A 21548-nucleotide genomic window follows, 5' to 3' on the forward strand; every position below is an offset into this window, starting at 1 on the left:
GCATTGCATCCCTCTGTGGCTTTCTCACACACGGTGGGAGTGCTAGAAAGGGAGGAGTGCAGGGGAAACTGGAAATTACACCATCTTTAGTACCTGACTGGAGTTGTTGTCCTCTCTGGAATTCCAATTGAAGAGGTATGTTCCTTAAGTTTGTGCTATAATGACACCAAATAGTAATAAAATAGAGATGTATTAATGTTTACCATATGAAGGTATGTTTTAGGACGACCGGACATTTCCTACAAAAACAACTTAGCAACCTTCTGCAGAAAAAGTGACTAATTCAATAAAAGCATTAAAATGTTAGAAAATAAACTTGAATCTATTTTAGATAAAATGATGTGAAATTAAATCTCAATATAAAATTTTTATCCATTGAATTCTTCATCTCACTTCTTTTGTTTCTGTACTGTACCAAAAACTATCTCTTCTGTCATATCTCACATGCAGTCTTGAAGCAACTTAGCAGACCTTTTAAAGTCAAGGGGTAATTATTTGATCTTTTGTGTATTTTTTTTCCTGCTACCAGCATCTCTTCTTGTGATCAATACCAATTAAAGAGAACATGAGCGGGAACTACAGCGTCACTCTGTTGGGGCCGGCCCCTTGGGGTTTCAGGCTACAAGGAGGGAAGGACTTTAACATGCCCCTCACCATCTCCAGGGTAAGTAACAAACACAAACACAATTGAATTCAAATGGGAAGACGTGAGCAGGTGACAAAACAGTCTGCACTGGAATCTTATGTCATGCTTCAAGATTGTGTTAATATGCAATGCTATCAAATTGCAAAGTTAAAAGCATTGCATTCTTAAAGTTTAGTCCTGCACAAGCATGTGAAACCATTCACCTCAGAGAAGTGGTGAAGTGACCTGTCAGCAAACCTGTGTGGTTGGTGGAAACGGATTTCTGTCCTTCAACTTCTGCACCTTTCCCTTACTGCTACCTTCATCTTGAGGCTTATTGCCCAATTTCTCCAAACCACACCAGTGATGGCTTAGCTGAACCATCTGCCATCTGTCATCTATTGACCACACAGGAAACTCGTTTTAGCTTTCTTTTCATTCCCCTGCACTTCAAGTGTCTATCGAAAGCAAGCAATCAAAGTTTTGGCACAAAAATCTTGGCTTGACTCCTGGTGTCTGAAGAAGTAACTTGATGGTCCCTTGGTTTTATGTCTTAGTAGTGTAACCTTTCTCTGACTGATGATCTTTCACACACCACACTCCCAGATCTGCTTTCCTCGTCACTTTAGCTGCAATGAGATCCAGGAAGAAGATAATCCCTTTTTTGATGTTAGCAAAGCTTCTGTTTCGTTATGCTTGGAACTTCCCAACAGCCACAGCAATTCTGACACAAATACACACAGTCACTAAGAAAGTTGTCTACTCTATAGTGCACACATTTCTGGTTCCACAAATCTGATAATGAATGGTTTGGCAGATCCTGTGCCAATCTCCCTCGGGGCCATTTTGGGTTGCCATGTTTGTCTTATTAGTTTGGATGTGATACTTTTCCCTCTAAGCGAAGCCACATGAATTTCTATCCAAGTTGAGTGTTTCTTTGTGACTGTAAGTGTGTGCCTGAAGGCTGGAGTCCAAACATGGAGACAAGATTATGAAAGACACTTTCTGGAAAACACAGAGCAAACTACCAAAACAGAATAAATAGAAAGAAAACAAAAAATTCACCCCATGAAAAAAAACACTAAATATACTTCCTAAAAACAAGAATCATTTGAGCATATAACTGTTATATAGATAGTATTTAAAAAGATGTTCATTTCATGTAAAAGCATTTTTTTATCTTTATATGGGTCCAAGAGAATTCTCACTCCCATGCAAAGTTGACAGTAAGTAAACTGCACCTGTCTGGTCTTAGTCGAACTGAGACTACATTGTAACAGTTTATTAACGTGGTTTGAATGACGCACTGCCACAGCTTTAATGTGTGTTGCAAGGTTCATAGACTGTATGATTTGGCTTATCACAAATATATAGATGGTTTTATCTGTGCATCAATCTGTTATTTCTTTGGGGGAAAAAATACCATTGCTTTTAGAAAGTGTAATGTCAATGCAATTTACATTATTTATCAAGAACTGGCTTGTTCTAATCAGAAATTTTCTTATTAATTGCCAAACCAGGAGACTGAGAGGTACATGTCAGAAGACCTTTGGATTTGTTTGTAATAAATATATCAGCATCAAAGTGACAGGCACATGCAAAGCATACAGATATGGATACAATTTGTAAAAATTCTTAAATTATGATCAAATAGAGACTGTAAAGAAGCTACTTTCCTTAAAAATTGGAAATGAACAAGAACAGGTACTCATCTAACATTGTTAATATTTACAGTCAGAGTAGTAATTAACTATTCACACCAACTGAAAAGAGAGGAATAAATAAAAGCTTTCCAAAGCTCACTAAACAGCTTTGTTCACTGAGAAAATGCTGCTATGATAATAAAACAAAAAGATTAACGTCTTTTTCTATGTGCTTATGAATGTGAAGAGAAAGGTCACATTTGTGTCTGTAAAGGCATGAAAAACGTGCAGTTTGAACAAGTAAATCACTAATTGGTTGTAAAGTTAATCATCCAAAACCCTAAAGCACCTTCCAAACAGTATATACTTTATTCAGTACGAGTCAAACTAACTTTCTCATTAACGCCATTACTCATTTATTTGAAGAACTTTGGTTTATAGTGATGTGTTCAATTTAAGTACCTGCAGCTGGAAGTGCTATTTTCCTTCTTCTTTTGCTTATGGCTGTAGACTCTTAGCCTCGGAAGCCGATGACAGTTTGACTCAAAATTAAAATGTGCCTGTATTTTAGGTATATTTTCACTTTAACTTTATTATTCAAACTTCATGCAGCACATGACTTATTCCTCACAAACAACATTTTCAACCAAATACCAAGAGTCAAATAAACTCTAATCATCTCCACCTTATTAAATCCAGCTAATGATGTGTCTATGGCCACATGCAGCCATGCAAACTTGCACACTCAAATTAAAATGCACATTCGAGCTCTGCCAGTCTAACCATAATGTTGGTTCTAAGCAAAGACCACAGAATAAGGGTTATTAGTGTATGCAGAACTACTGCCAAACCACATTTACACCAACAACTGCTGTTACTAATGCCCACACATAATATGTGAGCAAAGTATGCATTTTGTTCCTAGTGCAAGATGTGCATGTAGTGTAAACACATTACATCAGTGGGTGCAATGGCTGTAACCATAAGTGACTCTAGTTTTGAAGTAAATTGGCCTCACTATCCTGTTCATCTTTTTATTTTTAACAACTTAATTTGGTAAAATTACTTGTGTTTCATGGTTATATCCCAGTAAAACATGTTAAGAGTTTCCCCTGTTGAAGTTCTCCAGAAACAGAGAAGAAGAAAAGAAGCATAGTTATATAATAGGTTCCAGTGTGTTCCCCAAACAGTTACGTTAAAGACGATAATAATGCCTGTCCTCTTATTCAAAGAGGATTTCAGACAGAAGAAAGGGTATTGCACCACAATTAATAGCTGTTTAAATCTGCAGTATAAACCCTTTTAAAAAATATGATGCGTTTTACATGTTTGCCAAAAGCGTCACGGTGTTGTGACAATAGAATATGAGACAGATAAGCTGTGAAAAAAAAGTCGAATTCCAATAAATCCTCCCAGTGGTATTACTGCCATCTATATAAACATACAGCTCAGTCAGAAACAACAACGGAGAACCAGGAGGAGGACCATAGGACTGTCAATCAAGCTTCTGTACATGCTGCTCATACAATCCCCCTTGTTTTTGGTACAAACGTTCAATCTTGAGCTAAAATGTGCTGCTTACATTGAACAAATTGTAATTGAATGCACTGAGATATTCCTCCTTCCTTTGATTGATTGTTTCTGACTTTGAAAGGAACAAAGAGCCTTGTTTTGATGCTATATTATAAGGATTTTTCTTACTTTGTGTCAAAGTAAATTTTGTAATGTATGTCTTTTTGGTTTTAAAAAAACAGGCCACCTAATTATATCTCACTACAATCACCTTTGGATAAGACTATCTGGCAAACCACCTTTGAACAATTTAGTGGAAATCCATTTGTGTCAAACGTTTTCTTTTTAAAGGGATAGTTTCCCAACATGCAGAAGAGTGTGTGTAGCATTATTTAAAGTTAAGTGGATGAAGAAATGAATCAATATATAAATCTCTCTAATGGAATCCATTTGCACTTTCCACAGCAAAAATAGTTTTAAAGGAAAATAGCCCATGGGAGAAGATGCATTAGACTTCTAAGAATAATATGTTTCTTTATGATCACTCTGTCTAACAAGACTGGCTGTTCAACTGCACCTGTTCAGCTGAGACTGTATATTTGCTTAGGTATATCTTCTGGTGTATTGAAACTAATCAAAATTTGTATAAGGCAAGATATTATAAATGCCATTTAAAATAAAATACATAGTTTTCCTGCTAATTTCTTTGAATATCTGTAAATGTGAAGTTTGGTCATTTGGTGGACGGTGGTCTATGTTTGAACAGCTGTAAGTGAAGAATGTTTTATTTAAACAAAACCTAGAATATTGGACCTTTGTGTGGTGAGGATGGCAAAGTTTTATCTATGAAAAACACTTCCATGGAAGAAAGGAGTTCCCAAACCAGAGGCAGACACTTCCTGCTTTCCCAGAGATGTCATGGGTTCATATCAGACTGTTCTTCCATAGTCTTTCTTCTAATATCAGTCTCCCTTCTTTCAATTTTGAACTTTATACAAATGAACCACTTCATTAATGTTTTTTTTTTCTTGCAAATATCCCTGTCAACACTTTATATGTGTGTTAAAGTGACATTACGTAAATCATGGACAATCAAATCTGGGGTTCATTTTTCAGCCGTCCTTATGATCCTCAATGGTATTGTTGAATTGGATCAAGAAAGTCCTGCAGCAAATTCTTGGCTACATTAATCTTGACCAAAGTTACTTAGATTTATACACTTGGTTTTTAAAAATACACAAAAGTTAAGTCTATCCCATTGCAATGAAAAAATGTTAAGATAATGTTTCTTTTATTAAGTTGGTGTCATCATGATCTCCTTTTATATTTGTTTAATGACATATTTTTGTATTTTTTGAATGTCTCACAGCATTTCTTTTCACATCACCAACAAATGAAAGACCACGCTCAATATCATATTACATCCATCATGTTACAAGTAACCATTTTTAACTCTAGTGACATATGTTTCTAAGGACTGCGATTTCAATTTAATAAATAGAATCCTCTCAGGCCAGAGACCCTTTACAACCCTGGCAAGAACAATGCAATGGAGTCATAACACACTCTAGTAAATTCATAGTGTAGAGGACAGTGTAACCTATTGTTAAATGGTGCTATAATGGATTTTCCACAGAAGCTGTTAATCCCGTTATGTCTCCTCACCCTTCCTCCCAGGATGGCTGCCTGGCCTCATCATGTTTGTTCCTAACAGTGGATTCCAAGGACTCACAAGAAAGGAAGCAAAAGAAAATGGTTTAGTTTTATATTACCGTAGTAACTTTTCTCCTTATTTTATGTCAATTAAATGCAATTTCATGCCTTTTAATTACTGCCATAAAAGTGAAACCAAGTGATTATCAAAATGAGATTTATTGCTGCAGCTACTGTTCTGACATTATCATCCGTGCAAAAACTCTACAAATGGTTCTGCGACAAAAAACAAAAACAAAAAACAAACAAAATGAAAATTACAGACCACATCACCTCATTTTCTTTAATGTAGGGCTTAGCATATTTTAGCCATTGGCTGCACTGAGTTCCCACAACACCTTAGAGACAATGGTGTTCACTCTCACTTCAACAGTAAGGACCACACCAAACTAAAAGTCTGATTTTTAAACCTTCTTTACATACCAACAATCACAGAGTAACAATGTTGTCACTATAGTTAAGTGATGGAATATCCCTGCGTGTGACTGTAGTCATTATAAATATAATTATGGTAATGCCCTAATTTATTCCTCATTATGTTTGATTCTTTAAAATGACATTATATGCAAATATTTAAAATGTCTTGTTTTTTATATGATTTATTTATGCTACTTGAATTTCTGTAATTGATCTAAAATGTATTTATATGTATTTCCAAGAATGTTAGAAAAACATTTCCTTACCAAATTCAACTGGAGTTACTGTCTTTTCAAACATTTCATTAATATGTGTGCACATATGATCACACTGTGTGCCTATAGTATTTACAATTACATATATTTCTCTCTAAGCTGCTGTTCAGTGTCAAACTGATTCTGACCAGAATTGACCTCCTTTTACACAATCACTCATCTGCAGAGTGTTTTTTTACTCCCTAGTAAATTGCTTAATTTGCAGTGCTTTATTCCATAACCTCTAGTTCAAGGGTCTCAAACTCCAGTCCTCAAGGGCCAGTGTCCTGCAACGTTCAGATGAGCCTCTGCTGCACCACACCTGAACAGAGTAATTAGGTCATTAGCAAGGCTCTGGAGAACTGATCTACACAAGGAGGAGGTGATTAAGCCATTTAATTCCAGTGTTTTGTACCTGTGGCACATCAAAAAACTGCATGACAGCGGCCCATGAGGACTGGAGTTTGACACCTGTGCTCTAGTTGTTTCATTTGAGAACTTTGCGTAGCAGAGACTGAATAAACATCTTTAGCATCAAAACATTTATTTGGTAAAGAAGTTAATTAGATCTCCTTTTACAATTATTCTTTTCTAGTACATGAAACTGAAATGCGATTTTTTTTGCCAGTTTCAGGGTTCAGCTAAACGATGAAAGCTGAAACTGAACATTTTGTTACTTGGGATGATGAATTGTGAGGGAAATATTGCCTAGCTGTTAACATGTTATTGATGGATACATCCGTGTGGGATGACATTTCGTCTGCTCTGCCTCAGTGTCCTGCACCTCTTTAATCTTTTACTTAATTTTTTTCTGCCGCGTCTCTTTTCCTCTTGCATCCATCTCACTCACCTCTGTATTTCCCCTACTTTGTCTTTGTAATCTCTCTGGGCCTCTTCATCTATAAATATTTACCTTTTTTTCTTTTGCTAGGAAATAAAAATAGTGTAGCTATAACACAGTTGTGAGACAGAAAGTCTTAGTGTATTTTGAAACCAGGGATTGTTAATGGCACTAAGACCCATTGTTCTGCCTATAAACCAAACAACATTGGAGCCTTTTGGAAAAATTTGTGCTAAAAACAATTTCAAATGTTTTAAAAATCTAATGTTGCTGTAAGCATTTTAGCAAGTTTATCTGTCAAACCAGACTCCAAATAGGTTATTTGGAGTCTAAATATTTTAACTGACTGCAATAAATTAAATATTTTTCAGACCAAATATTCTCTTTTGCCCAAAATTAGAATAGCCTAATGTTTAAAATAGGATATGAATTTGACCTATCTACAAACTTTACAGGTTGGCCTAAAAAGTAGTCCTTGCTCAGAAAGCTGACCAATAAATTGATTATAACCATAAATTAAATTTTGTGTTCTTTTGTTGAAAGGAGAACCTCTTTTGGAGTGTGTCACTATATTAATCAGCCTTCAGAAAGAAGCCAAACCATTAATCACTTAAAAGCACAGCTTGCTGGGAATTAGCCAAGAAACACCAGAATTATAAACATAAACCTCTTAACCCAGAGGGACTAATTGTACCACAGATCTCTCCAAGATGAGTTCAGGCTTGTATTTTGTTTTTGTTTTAAGAAAATTGTAATTATAATAAAAACAGCATTGTCAAAGAGGATAATTTCTTTGACTTATAAATTCATAGATAGCAGAAAACATTATTTTATTGATCAGAACTTCACCTTTAAGATGGTTGAGTATTTATATTTATCTGTACAATAAATGACAATAGTCATGAAGTTTTCAGGATCAACATAATGGTGGAATCCATCCATCCATCCATCCATCCATCCATCCATCCATCCATCCATCCATCCATCCATCCATTAGGAACAGTAGGTAGAAATTTTGCCTCATTATGGAGATATCAAAAGACAAATTACAATTAGTAACTTAGTAACTTTCTTTCACTCTGGTGAAAGAAAGTTACCGTACTCTTTCTTTCACAAGTGTAACTCTGTTATGACAATTTTTTACAGTGTATAATGCAAACAGTCCAGACAAAGCAGATATACACTGAAAAAAACATTGCTGAGTTTCTGATCAAAAATATTGTTTTTAGTAGAAAAGCATTGCTCTTAAATTTTCCATGTTTCTGTAAATAGACCATGTCTTAGTTCAGACCTGAACCCATTCTAGAAAAAGTTTTGAGGAAGCTAGGATATAATAAATGGCCCGAACTTGTAAAATTATTTCTGAAAAAACCTGAGTGTTAGTGGGGGATTTCACTGAAAAAAAAAAACTGTTTGTGCTTTGTTGATTTAATATGAAAACAGTTTAAAATATAGCATTGAATCAGTATTAAGCTATGCTGTTCTTACAATGTGCTATTTTTGCTCATCTATGTTTTATCAATTCCACTGTGTATGTGTGCATACTGCTATTCTTTGTCACAGCCAAGAGGCTTAAATCAAACACAGTGGGAAAGCTGAGACTCCAAACCTATACAAACAGACTGAGATTATACAAATTTCTACTTTTGATTTTTACAATGATTTGTTTAACTATGTTTGATATTAAAATTGAAACTACTTTTATCTCTGAAACCTCTCTATCAACCTAATTAAAATCAAATGTTTCAATTTGGAAACAATTATTCAACCAATACAACTGAATGCTCTTACCATTAAACTTATAACTTAAATATCAAGCCTGTGCATTACAAACTAACAACTTTTATTTTATGATATTGTTTCCTTGAGCCTAAGTACCTTTTATGTCTCATGGCCCGTTCCTTTCTCTGGCCTCTTCTCCACCATCGGTGACTGGAATTCTCTTTTTTAGCTTATTTTAATAAAAGAAAATGAAGCACTAATGCTTGAAATGGAATGAGCGTTTGTGTGTACTAATCATAGGTAGAACACTAAGAAGGGAAAACTTTGAACTGGACCTTTTGTGACTTGGTTCATAATAATCCTGAGGTGGTTAGTCAAAACAGACTCCTGGAAACAGGTCAAATGTCCTGAATTAAAAGCCCACACATGTACCCAGTGGCATTCTTTTTTCTTCCCTTCTCTCTCACTGTTTTTAATACAAACAAATTTAATCAATGTTATGTCTGCACCCTCGTTACTTGGTTCTTTCAGCTCTATAAATCTAAGAGTGGTGGTGAGTGATGTTGCGTGTGTTGGGCTAATGTGACTATAAAAGGCTTGGGGTCTGCAGAGCCTTTACACTAATCCGGCTGCACAACTTGTTTTATTGGCCATGCCTGTCTGTCTTTACTTCTCTATGTGTGTGAGTGTGGATTTACCGTAGGTGTATGTGTGTAAGAATGTTTCTGTGTGTAGTACAGACAATGATACAGGTTAATGCACTCTGTCTAAATATCACTTGAGTGCATTACTTACCAGAGATAAAAATATTTTCTCTAAGGAACACAAAGTTCAACATTAAGACTTCATAGGCACCAGTAGACCAAAGTTGATTTTTACAAGTGTCTTCACAATAGCAGCACGTGCGGTCCTTTTTTGTGGAGTCGAAAGAAAAACATTCATTCACTCACATTTGGACACGTATAAGGAAACAATGTGACCAAGAATGGTTGGGGCTGCAACTTTAAATTCTCTCTCTTGGGAAGTAACTAAAACTCTCTAACATGCTTAATTAACACAAAAGACGCAAAATCGGAGCAACCACTGTACCTAATTTCTTATTTGACTCTATAGATGCATTTAAATTTTGCCTTTTTGATTGTAGTTCATTATCACTAACAAGAAAAATCAATTTTCTTGATGATGGTATGGTTTTTCAACACAGCTATAATTTTTTTAATTCATCTGTAAGTATGGATCTAACCCGACCAATGGTCAGAAGAAAATAAATTATTATATGACAACAGTAGTAACTCCATTTGAATAGTTTTAAATTACCCATTCACCTCCAAGGTATCATTGTACTAATTAAAGTCTGTCTAAATATTTTGAGTGTAATGAAAGCATTGACTGCAACATAAGAGAAGTTTATTTATACTTTATTAAGCCTGTAAACCTGACAGCCATCAACTTTTGTTTTCCCACATTGTTTCTTCCAAAAATGTTGACATAATGGCTTTTTATGAGTGATTAATTACTTAGCTTCATCTGGAGAGTAAAGTAACAGTTCATGCTGTCTGTTGCCTCAGGCATTTTCTTACACAAGCAGGCACATTATAAAACACAGATGTTTAATTGCTGGTGCTTCAGTTGCAGTTACAGACATCCTGAATTAGCTTGAAACACTTACGTCTCACTTCCCACACACACATACAGAATGTTTTTCTGTCTTCACAAAGACTTTGCATTGAGTTCCATTAATTTTTCATTCACTTCTACAGCCTAACGCTGACCTTTACCCTAAACCTATCCATTACCAGTACATGCACAGCCATAAAGAGAACCCAAATGCAGAGAGGCTGAGGCAGTGAGTAGCTTTGAAGATTTAATAAAAAAATATGAACACACACTTACGGAAAAGGGGAAAAAAAACATGTGTGTGTAGTACAGACAATGATACAGGTTACTGTTTTTAATACAAAGAAAAACAGTGACCTGTTTTTACTGGTTACTACATGGGCCCATAGAGAGAACATGGGCACACATGGGCAGAACCTGTGTGCCCATAGAGAGAACACAAAACATAAAGAACCAACTAAATATAAAGAACCAACAAAACATAAAGAACCAACAAAAGCACTAAGCACATGAAAAGGAAAATAGAATCAAACAAGAATTAACAGGAGGAACCAGCAAGGAGAGTCTGAGAAAGAGTTGTATATATACTGGAGAGCTTTATGACTTGAACAAGAAACAAATCGTTAATTAGAAACAGGTTGCAGGTGTGAGGGGATAGAGACAGTAGCCTCCCACACAGGGGTGAGGGAGAGTACAGGGGTACTAAGAGTAAAAAACAATAACTAGACACAACTAGAATCACTAAATAAGGACTGAACTAAAACAAAACAGAAACAAGGCTAGTCTCATCGAAATAAGAAACCACAGAATGCTAAGAATACAGAACAATAAACAAACCTCACAACAACCCAAGATCCTGACATAAACCTAACCTAAACTCAATTCATAAAGTCCTAAACCTTATCCCTGACCCCAGAACAGCCCTTCTTCTTACCAGGCCCAGGTTTAGGGCCCCATAAGGAGCAGTTGGTCCCCACAGTGTATGTTGGGAAAGGAAAAAGTTCCTTGCATTGTAACATCTACAAGGCCTCACACACATGCACATGCGCCTACACACACCCTCATTGTAAAACACAAACAGTAGGTTTTTCATTGAAAAATCCAACTTTAATTTTTATTTCCATTGTTTACTTTAATACTGATTATAAATATGCATCATGGATTTTAGATTGCCCTTAATGTCAAAAACAAATTGATCAAATTTACAGGTGACAACAGCAATAGCCACGTTACTTGAAAATTATGAAAAAGATGTGTAAAATGTAACTTGAGGATTCGGTGTTTCCACAGCTGACGGATGGTGGGAAAGCAGCTAAAGGTGGTGTTGCAGTCGGAGACACGGTTCTCTCCATCGACGGTGTTTCCACAGAGGGCATGAACCACCTTGAGGCCCAAAACAAAATCAAGAACTGCACCGGGAACCTTAGTCTCACTTTGCAGAAGTAAGCAATGACCGCATGCTTGTTGGTTTCTCTGATAAAAACCAATTTATATTAATGCAGTTTTGCACAAAAATAACAGATTGTCTTTGTCCCCACAAAATACACAGGCTGAACAAGAATACTTTTAAAGCCAAATCAATTTTTTATTATTTTTTCTGTAACAAATTTAAATACCTTCCTGTTAAACTCAGAGCATCCCCATCCTGGCAATTAATCACTGTTGTTGCAGTAGTGAGTTATTGTTAGTTTTCACACACATTGACACCATTAGTTCTGTCCAAACTATTCATTCTCTGATGGAAAGAAAAAAATAACTAAATCAACAAGAATAGAATCTAACACGTGGGATGACCAACTTTTCCTGAAGGTCTTATTCTAAACTGGAATCCTCCACTGTGTCTATGATTTATCACAAGCATTTCTGCTAAAGAGTGTGTATATGTGGCTTCATCTAGGATTTCATGTGGTTTCAATTGTCTAGTTCTCTGGCAGCAAATGTAGATGTGTGTGTTTTTACTTAAACACTGTGAGATGTTCAAGGCTGCATCACATTCCCTTCATAAAAGAATGGAGAGCATTAAAGTAACCAGCCCATTAAAAGCATAACATAAATTATTGTAGAATAGAAAAGTCTTATGAACTACTCAGTTTCCTTTTTTATGTGTCTTTTCTTGTCTGAAATTCTCATTTTGGTGTCCCTCCTCTGAGTTTCCTATCCTACTTCACTCACACCCTCCACATTTCAGCCTAACTGAGCATGTCTTCTAATCTGCATCCAACTGATGACAAAATGAAGATGTTTACATTCGGCCTAATGGCAAAAAATGTCTGCTGCTTGAGTCTTTTCTTGTCTGAAATTCTCATTTTGGTGTCCCTCCTCTGAGTTTCCTATCCTACTTCACTCACATCCTCCACATTTCAGCCTAACTGAGCATGATGTCTTCTAATCTGCATCCAACTGATGACAAAATGAAGATGTTTACATTCGGCCTAATGGCAAAAAATGTCTGCTGCAGTAAACATAGCGTTGCCTTTTATAAACCGATGTCAGTGTGGGGCTTTCTTTTGGAGTTAGTCATTGTAAATGAAAGAGTTTTCATGAAATTTAATGAAACTCATTGAATTTCTTTGTTTAATGAAAGAAAACTTAAATGAAATTCAAAATTACCAATAAATTCCTTTTCGATGTGAGATTTTCTGTTTTTAAACTCATGATGATGGATATATTGTCTTACAAAAAACATGGGGAATGTACAGTGAAAAATTACATAATTTTTTCACATTACTACCACAAGTTTAAATGAATTTTGTCGTTGTTGTACAAAAGTAGTGCATTATTGTGAAAGCAATATAAAATGATAAGATTTTTTGCTCCCACAATTTCTGAAAGGTAAATCCAGTGACCGTTGTCTTCAAAAGTAACTTATTAGAAAATAAAATATACTTTTGAGTAATTTAATCTCAGTATAACAACAGATGGGCTGTGAAGGCCTGGGAGGTTGCTTAATAAAACTATAGTTCTGTGACCTTGGCTTACAGTAAAAACATGTTTGACATTTTTACATAAGCATATAGAATTTCTTAGTCTAGAGATATAGATGAAACAGTTAATGCTAAACTTACAATTAGAGGTATTAGAACCATAATTATAAAGATGATAATGCTTTTTATTCATTATTTTAACTCTATAAAGTCAAAGTGTCTAATATATTTTTTAAAGATTTGATTTACACTTAATTTAGTGTATCAGTTTCTGGGTTTTTATTTAGTTTGTTGTTTGGCGCTCATTTGTACGTTGATGGACGTTTTGTGTATTCAGACAGTGTCATTCCGGGGGCAACATCTGGGCTTTATTGAGTTTAAACAGTGGAACAAACCTCCTCATCCCGTTGTCTCTTTTAGTTTTTATGGGAGTCACTCTGTTCTCTTTTTCCTTCTCCCTTCCACTAGCACATTTTGATTGGGTTTGTCAGTGGGTCACATAACAAATGGAATGATAACAGTGAACAGACAGAGAGAAACGTTAACAATGAATGCGTCTCCTGAATGTTTTTAAAAATAGATAGCTAATTTCTTTTTTCTCTAAAGGGTTAATTAGAGAACTTATGGATACCAGATGCGTAAAGGATAAGATATAAAAAGCACCAAAGTAAAATTACCTTTTCAAGGAACAATTTAACTGTATACATTAATGAGTATAATGTGTACTGACTAATGAAAAACAATGTAAAGTGGGGCAAATAATCTTCGAAACTGACTACCTCCACCAAGTAAAAAACTGGAAAAGAGATGAAATGTATTAGTTCAAGACATTGCAGTGTGTGGCAGTAGATTTACTCACAGTCCAATTTTTATTGAACCATCTGAGAGGATTTATTTCTAAAGAAATATGAAATGTATATTTCATATAAATATCTGCTTTTAGCTAATTTTGTTACACGTCAGCTGCTTCAAATACTGTAATTAAGATTAATAATAAGTTGCAGACTACTGTGGGCAATTTTAGATATACGATGTATCTAAAATCAAAATATTTACTATATTATTTCTCAAGTAAAAAGATTTACATTTATTTGGATTAAATTATTGCTGAAACTAAAATAGTTTCCGACATCCATCCAAGCAATTATTAAACCTTAAATCAATAACAAAACAATGTTGTGCAGAGGGCCAAAAAAAATGAAAGCTATCATGTGTTGCCGCCGGACGGCTAGACTGAATTTGGGAAGTAGTAAATGCTCAGGCTGAGAGAAGCACCGTGATAGGGGGCAGTACTGAGCTCCATAAACACAACGAGCGCCAGGTTCTCTTCTTCTACGAATTGGAATGAATGAAAACAGTCTGGGGAAAAATATAGAGACGGAACAAAAATGTTCAAGGCCACTCTGGCTACCAGATTTTTGAAAATGAGAAAGAAGGAAGTTTATTTTTAAACAGAATGACAGATATGTGAAGAATGATAGGTGTATGGACGTCATATAAAATAAAGGTAAGATCATACACAATTTTAAAGTTTAAACAGAAATCAGAGGTCTTTCTTGCTGTTATATTAGACGTTAGAAGGCTTAAGTAGTTATCGCTAAAATTAAAATCTTGTTTTTACATTGGATTTGGACATTTGACCCTGGTGGAGTCTGTGCCTCACCAGTCACACCGCACATCAGTGATACAATATGTATCAGTAATGTATCAGATTATATATAATCTCAAGGAGCACCGGGAAAAATAAAGAAATAATGTTGCCAGTAAAGGAGGTAGGAAGCAATTACTCAAAGGAATGAAGTTGGTGCTTGGAAAATTTCTGAGTTTGAAAAACCTCTTTTCTTGGAAAATGTCAGGAATTGCAAAAACAGAAAAACGTTTCCTCGCTGCTGACGGGTTTATTCTGAGTTGGGCTCCATTGGGGAAACACAAACTTTCACTATCTAAATAGCCCTCATTACTGTTACAATTATTCCATTTAGATGTACACCAAAGCATTAAACTGTTCACTTCTTCCAATTATTCTATTCCTCAACAAAACCACCTTTGTATTTTGCTGTAATGTGCTTCAGCCATTAGTGCCTGGCTGAATGCTGTATTCCCTGTGGTGAAGTCTTTCTGAAGCCTGTGACTGTTTAACTAGTCTCTCTGTGTTGGTGTTTTGATTCTTGTTTGATAGCAATGGGCCAGCCATAAGGCTCAAGGTGATAGCTTGTACAAACCAAGTGACTACCAGGATTTTTTTGTATGATAGAGAACCATAGCATGGAGTAAGATTAGTCTCATTGGTATGGATGATATGTATGATTATTGAACAGTAAACTACACACACACAAAGCAACCTTTTGTTTTATTCTTCTGGGTCCATTTCATTTATAATTTTGCAGTGTTGTGACTATTGCAAAGGAACCACACAGTGTAATTGTTGTTTTTGGCAAGCCTTTTCTTTGGCATTAGGTTCGAAGTTGTGATGTCCAAGTTTACATGCACACAACATGTTCATTCAAAACCTGTAAAGATGATCTTTCCCTGATCTGCCCCTGTCCATTAATCAATCAGTAGAATTGGCAATATCCCAAACAGCTGTGAGTTTCTAGAAGTGAGGTCTGCAGTGCAGGAGGTGTATTTGGCACCGACATTAACATTAAAAACTAAGTCTGGAAGTATCTCTGCCATTCTTTTCAAAACTGTAATGGTATTTGGGGCAACGGGGGCTAAGGAGGTCAGGGTCTGAAATGCCCCATGGCAGCTGTGATAAGATTTGCTTGTACATTTGCAACACAGCTGATTCTGGGGTGTGACCACCTTACTTGGCGAGACTACGCTGTACCAGTGGAGGGTGGGGAGAGAGTTGGACTCTGACCACCCTCATTGCATCAGCTTTTTCTCACAACACACAGAAATGCCAAAAGGCTCTCTCAATCCCATTATGGAGTGTTTTGTTTTTCAAAGGGTTTTCAACTACAGTACCACAATCAAGTTATGCTGATTGCCAATTCACTGTCACATTTAGTTGCCGAGCTTTATCATTTTATCCCAATATTTATTCATTTTGTACTGGTAAGCAATACATTTATTTCCAATGTACATCCAGTACGAATCAGTTGATTCTTGTGATAATACAAATTATTGACTTTCATGTAGAATTTAGTTTAATTGTATTTGTATTTCTGATAAGTATATGTTAACGGCCCAATTGATTATGGCTCTGATTCTCATTTGGGGAAGTCCATAGTTATGAAATATGAATGATCACGATGCCTGTTTGAACCAAAACAACTCTGAGCAGTCTCTTCCAAATAAATAATGTTTGTCTGACTTGCATAACTTCAATTCTTAGCTTTGGAATATAAGTAGATTAGATCTGGTTGAAAGGAGTTACAAATTGTCCTAAAGTCAGGAATGTATTGACACATGAATTAGGCTATGGCGGCTGGTTCCTTACTGGTACCAGAAAAAACTTTAATTCATCATCACTAAAATAACCAAAACATGAAATAGATATCTTGCTTAAATGTATGGAAGTGCTTCACAGGAAGTGTCATCTGCTGTCAAGCTCACTGCAGCTTCCTAAGTTCTGTTTTATAAATACTTATCAGTCATAGAAAAGGGTAATAGAGAAACTGAACATTTGGTACTGACTGATAAACTGCTCGAACCCAAGCAGCTGCAGAGTTATTTTAAGTTCTGGAGTGGAAGTAATGACAGACGAGGGGTGGGGCGAGGGAGGTTTACAGAGTTGAGGTATATGATTTCAGTTTGTTTATGTGGGAGTTTATGTTTCTGTCTTGTGCATTATATAATGATGTATAACAGTACTGCATAGCTTAACTGTCTAAATACAGAATACAGAACAAAACAGTTTAGGCATTACACTTCTTGGCTGAGGAGCATCAGTTTGAAGTAAAGACCAACATTTTGGTCAAAATTTTACCCCCAAAGGCAGCCTCAGTATTCCACTAGAGATATTTGCATCAGTCCCAGTACCACTGTTTTTCAGATTTTTTTTATAGAGACTTTTTGTGCATCTAAAATGTAATTTCTCATAAGAAACATGAGAAAGCATAAGTTACATAACTGGTTGTTTGATTTATGGAAGGAGTAATTTGGTTACCTGGTTGTAGGCAAAACTTATACTTTAATAAAATGACATATAGCCTATTTTTAAACCTCCATTGAAACTGGACCCACTTTGCTTATTTCAAAATGAGCTGCAAGTACATGAGCAGCAGATTGAAATAAGTCTTTGAAAAATAAATATTTGCACATTTGCACTTTATGTGTAGATACTATGTTTTAGTATTGCTGTTCGTAGAGTAAAAAAGATAAGTTAATCTGTGTAAAAATATAGTTAAGCATATTTATGTTCCACTCACTGTTAAGTTGTATGACATCTATAGCTGCTAAAATCTGCAGCTTTATGCAAATCGTCTGTACTTATAGGAACCCTCTGTACAGCTGCCATTGTCAGTTATTTGGTTGTGATAGTTGCCAAAGATGCTCCAAAGCCAAGAGCGCTACACTGGGCCCACCTGTCTCTGTCTCTCTCCGGTGTTTGGAAGTTGCCAAAGACCATCTAAACCCGGTTGCTGTCGTCTTTCTCGGGGCCCACTGAATCCACCACTGATATCTTAATGCCAGGAGAACAGAAAGCGCAGCTTCATACACCTGTTTCTGCATATCCTTTTCAGGTCAGTCACTTCTTGCCAAATAAAATACAAATCCTAGTAACACTATAGTCAGAGAAGGTAGTCCATATGTATTGTGAAGCCAAGAACATTCCGTTAATATTATCGGTCTTTGGATTTTTTTTAAATTTCTTTCCTCTCTTTGCCAAATACATCTTACACTCGGCCAAAAGCACTCATCTTCATTCTTCCAAGGATTGTTGAATGATCCCCAGCAGTTTCTAGAGTCATCTGCTCTGATTTAAAAGAAAAATAAGAAGCTATATTTCTCCTTATAAATGACGAGTATGTGCATTCAGTGAGTTTAGGAGGACAGCACACATTGAAACCATACATCGCATTTTCTGCAGACTTGTTTCAAATCAACATAATGACTATAATAAATTTCCATTAAAACATTTTGAGACACAGTGCGTAATTGTTTTCCCAGACATGATTTGCCATCTTCTCTCATGGGCCTAACTTTTAACTTCAGGAATTTCAGTTATCCACTCGGACTGTGCAGGACTTAAAGAAAAACTTACCAAAAAGTGAGGAAGTTAGGAATGTTTGGGAACTATTACAAAATAGCCACATAAGGCAAAAGTAGTGATGGCAAAGGTTAAAGCTTGACTTTAAATTCAGACTAAAGATTTACATTTGGATTAGTCGGTAGGAGGGAGTCGAGAGAAATATTGTTTACTAATACCTTATCTAGTCTTGTAAAACTGCGACAGACTGGCGACCTGTCCAGGGTGTACCCCGCCTCTCGCCCGGGACGCAGCTGGAGATAGGCACCAGCAACCCTCCCGACCCCATTAGGGAAGAAGGGTGTAAGAAAATGGATGGATGGATGGATAGTCTTGTAAAAATGCTTTTATTCCCAAAGGCAGCCTCAGGGTTAGGGTTGAACAATGCTGTTCACATTACAGCATTGTTACTGTAATGTGAACTGTCATTTTTCCAAAAACTGTATAATTTTTTATTTTAAAATCATTGTCTCAGTACTTACAATTTTACCTGGACGCATCAGAGAACATTTCAAATGAGTTAGAGTCAAATGCAGACAAAGCAATCAAGCAGGGAACGTGTCAGACAGCGATTGATTCTGAATCAACAGCAATACTCCTACGACTACCAAATATTCATGGTAAAAATAATGTCGCAAAATTTTGCATGTATGTGGGAGCATGTCTAAGAGCTGCTAACTCTTATTGATGTCTAACTTCTTCAGAAGACCTCAGACCAGATGCTTACTATGACACACGTCTTTCCCAGCTGTGGATCATCTTGATGTACACTGTCTTTGTACTGAGAAGTAACCCCAGCTGGAGTCCAATCCATTTCGCCTGTCTTTCTTTTCTTTGATTTATGCAGTTTGTAATTTCTGTTTTTGCTATCTTAAAAATTACAGCAGACATAAGAGAAAAAGTAAAGCAGTAAATAACATGTGTCTTCCTCTTAGATTCATAATAAACAGGCTTTGGACATCTTATTACTCATCTGTTTGGCTGACTTGCATTTCAAAATATGTGGGTGATTTGATTTGGCTCCCTGAACTCTTCTGTTTTTCTCGTGCCATCTCATTATGTACTTTATTTGCCAAAGTCGCAAAGAGTGCTTGTTCTGTGCAGAATCCAAATTTCTGGTAACAATCCTTCATCTGTAGCCTTAAATTTAAGGTGTCATCTGTTTTGTTTAATTCAAGCAATGTAATTTAGGAGACATGTTAAGTACGGCTGACAGTTTGACTTAGATGCTCCTGCATTCAAGAAATCTCTCTGCTCCTTAAAGTGGACAATATTTACTGAGACATTCATCGTGCTTGTCAGGTAGCATTCTGGTTGTTTTAATGCAGAGTACAGACATTTTTTGTTTAGGCTGACTGCCGGAACGGCCAGAAATGGATTCATTAGTTTATTCGGTTATACTTTAAATCACACAGAGCTGGAAAAATGTGGATTTCTTAAAAGAGGTTTGATCAAGGATTAATTATAGCAATAAAAGCTTAAAACCCTGCACAGTAGTGTGTATACCAAAAAAATCCCTTTTTGTCTACATTTACAGTTCAACTGATTTTTGACCTCCACAGCAGAAACCCAGTGAACTCTGGATAAGCAGAAGTTTAGTCCATTTTACACCTCCAAATTTGCACATTCATACACATACTTATTGCCTTTTCCGGCTGAAATGTTGTTAGGTCCCTTTCCGCCCTTCTCCTGACTCCTGCTGTGTTGGGGTTTTGTGTTCTAGTGCTGACTAGCAAGCTGCTGGAAACATTACTTTCTTTCTCCTGCCTTGGCAGGTTTTAGCTTAATGTGTCTGCTTCCTCTCATGATTTGTGTTTAAGACTCCTCTGGGTACCAGATCACCGCTGAGTGTTTTTGTTAGACAGTGAAATGTGCCAATTTGTTGCTACGTTACCGTACAAAGCAAAGTTGTGGCATTTTCTGTCACCTCATTAACTTCATGTAATTAACCTATAAATTTTACAAGCCATGTCATAACGTCAGTGGTTTATCTACAACTGAGGTTATCAGACGTGTGCAGACACATGTAAACAACAGCTCAAGTCAGGCAGGACATGTAGGCTACATATCTGGTTAATTTATCAAATAATGCACCATGTGGACAATGAATGTGTTAAATAAAATCAATCAAATCATGTCAATGACTGAATAACTGAGTTACAAAAAAACATCCCCGAGTCAAATTTTTAAATTCAGTACTGTTTTCAAATGTCTCAAAGGAAAGGTTATTTTTCTCACATGATATCCTCATACTAAACTAGGTATGATGAAAATCAAAAAATGGTTTTGTCTATTTTAAGAAAAATGTGAACCACTACAGTCAACTAAGATCCTGAAGTTCAAGCCACAATTAAAACAATCTCAACAGACTGGACAGTGGAGGATTGGGAAAAAGTTGTTTGGTCTGGTAATTATTGATTTAAACTGCAGCATTCGATTCTCAGCAGGCTAATGCGCAATGTCACCGAGTTTATGTAATCTCAAACCGGTTTCCTTGAACAATGAGTTCACTGTTCTCTAATGGGGGATTAGTTATAAAATGGCCATTGAATGTATGAAACCTTTCTGTGAAAACAGAAAACTGGATTTTTGGTTTTCCCTAAAATATTACTAAACATTTCTGAACTCTTCATCATCCGTCTTTTCATCTTGTGAGCTCTATGTAGTCTTACACCCTAACAACTGATAAAAATTTTAAAAAGAGGTTTTGATGATCCTTGAATCAAATGAATTTAGAAACCAAAGCATTGTAGCTGTGATAGTTCAATGCTGAACCGCTGCTTTTCCTCACGCCTATTTAAATGAGTGATGTTATTGGAGGGAAGCTGGTGCAGTTTAAACATAGATTTTTTCCTCTGTCTGGTCAGTGTCAGGGATTCTGTTACACGTCCACGTGATGTCATTCTCAGTGAAACGCCTGCAATGGCTTCTGCCAAGATAATAGTGGAAAGTAGACAGATAAGAAATGTGCACAACATCACAAAAACCCACTTGTACTCTGACAAATTAAGAGCTTGAAAAAGAAAAAGAAAAAAATCTTGTACCCATAATCCATTAGTATGAGATCTGAAAACCATTTTTGA

The 21548-nt window shown here is 36.0% G+C and overlaps 1 protein-coding gene across 1 annotated transcript in view; it reads left to right on the top strand.

The window, feature by feature from the left end:
- The window catches only part of pdlim5a (PDZ and LIM domain 5a), a 52324-nt gene continuing 30776 nt past the window's right edge, over positions 1-21548 (top strand). The window contains exons 1-3 of the mRNA XM_044110710.1: positions 1-135; positions 530-664; positions 11635-11786. Coding sequence (XP_043966645.1) covers positions 566-664; positions 11635-11786 — 251 coding nt within the window. The 5' untranslated portion in view covers positions 1-135; positions 530-565. The remainder of the gene's footprint in view (positions 136-529; positions 665-11634; positions 11787-21548) is intronic.

This window comes from Gambusia affinis, linkage group LG03 (assembly GCF_019740435.1).
Source record: "Gambusia affinis linkage group LG03, SWU_Gaff_1.0, whole genome shotgun sequence".
Taxonomy (NCBI): Eukaryota; Metazoa; Chordata; class Actinopteri; order Cyprinodontiformes; family Poeciliidae; genus Gambusia; species Gambusia affinis.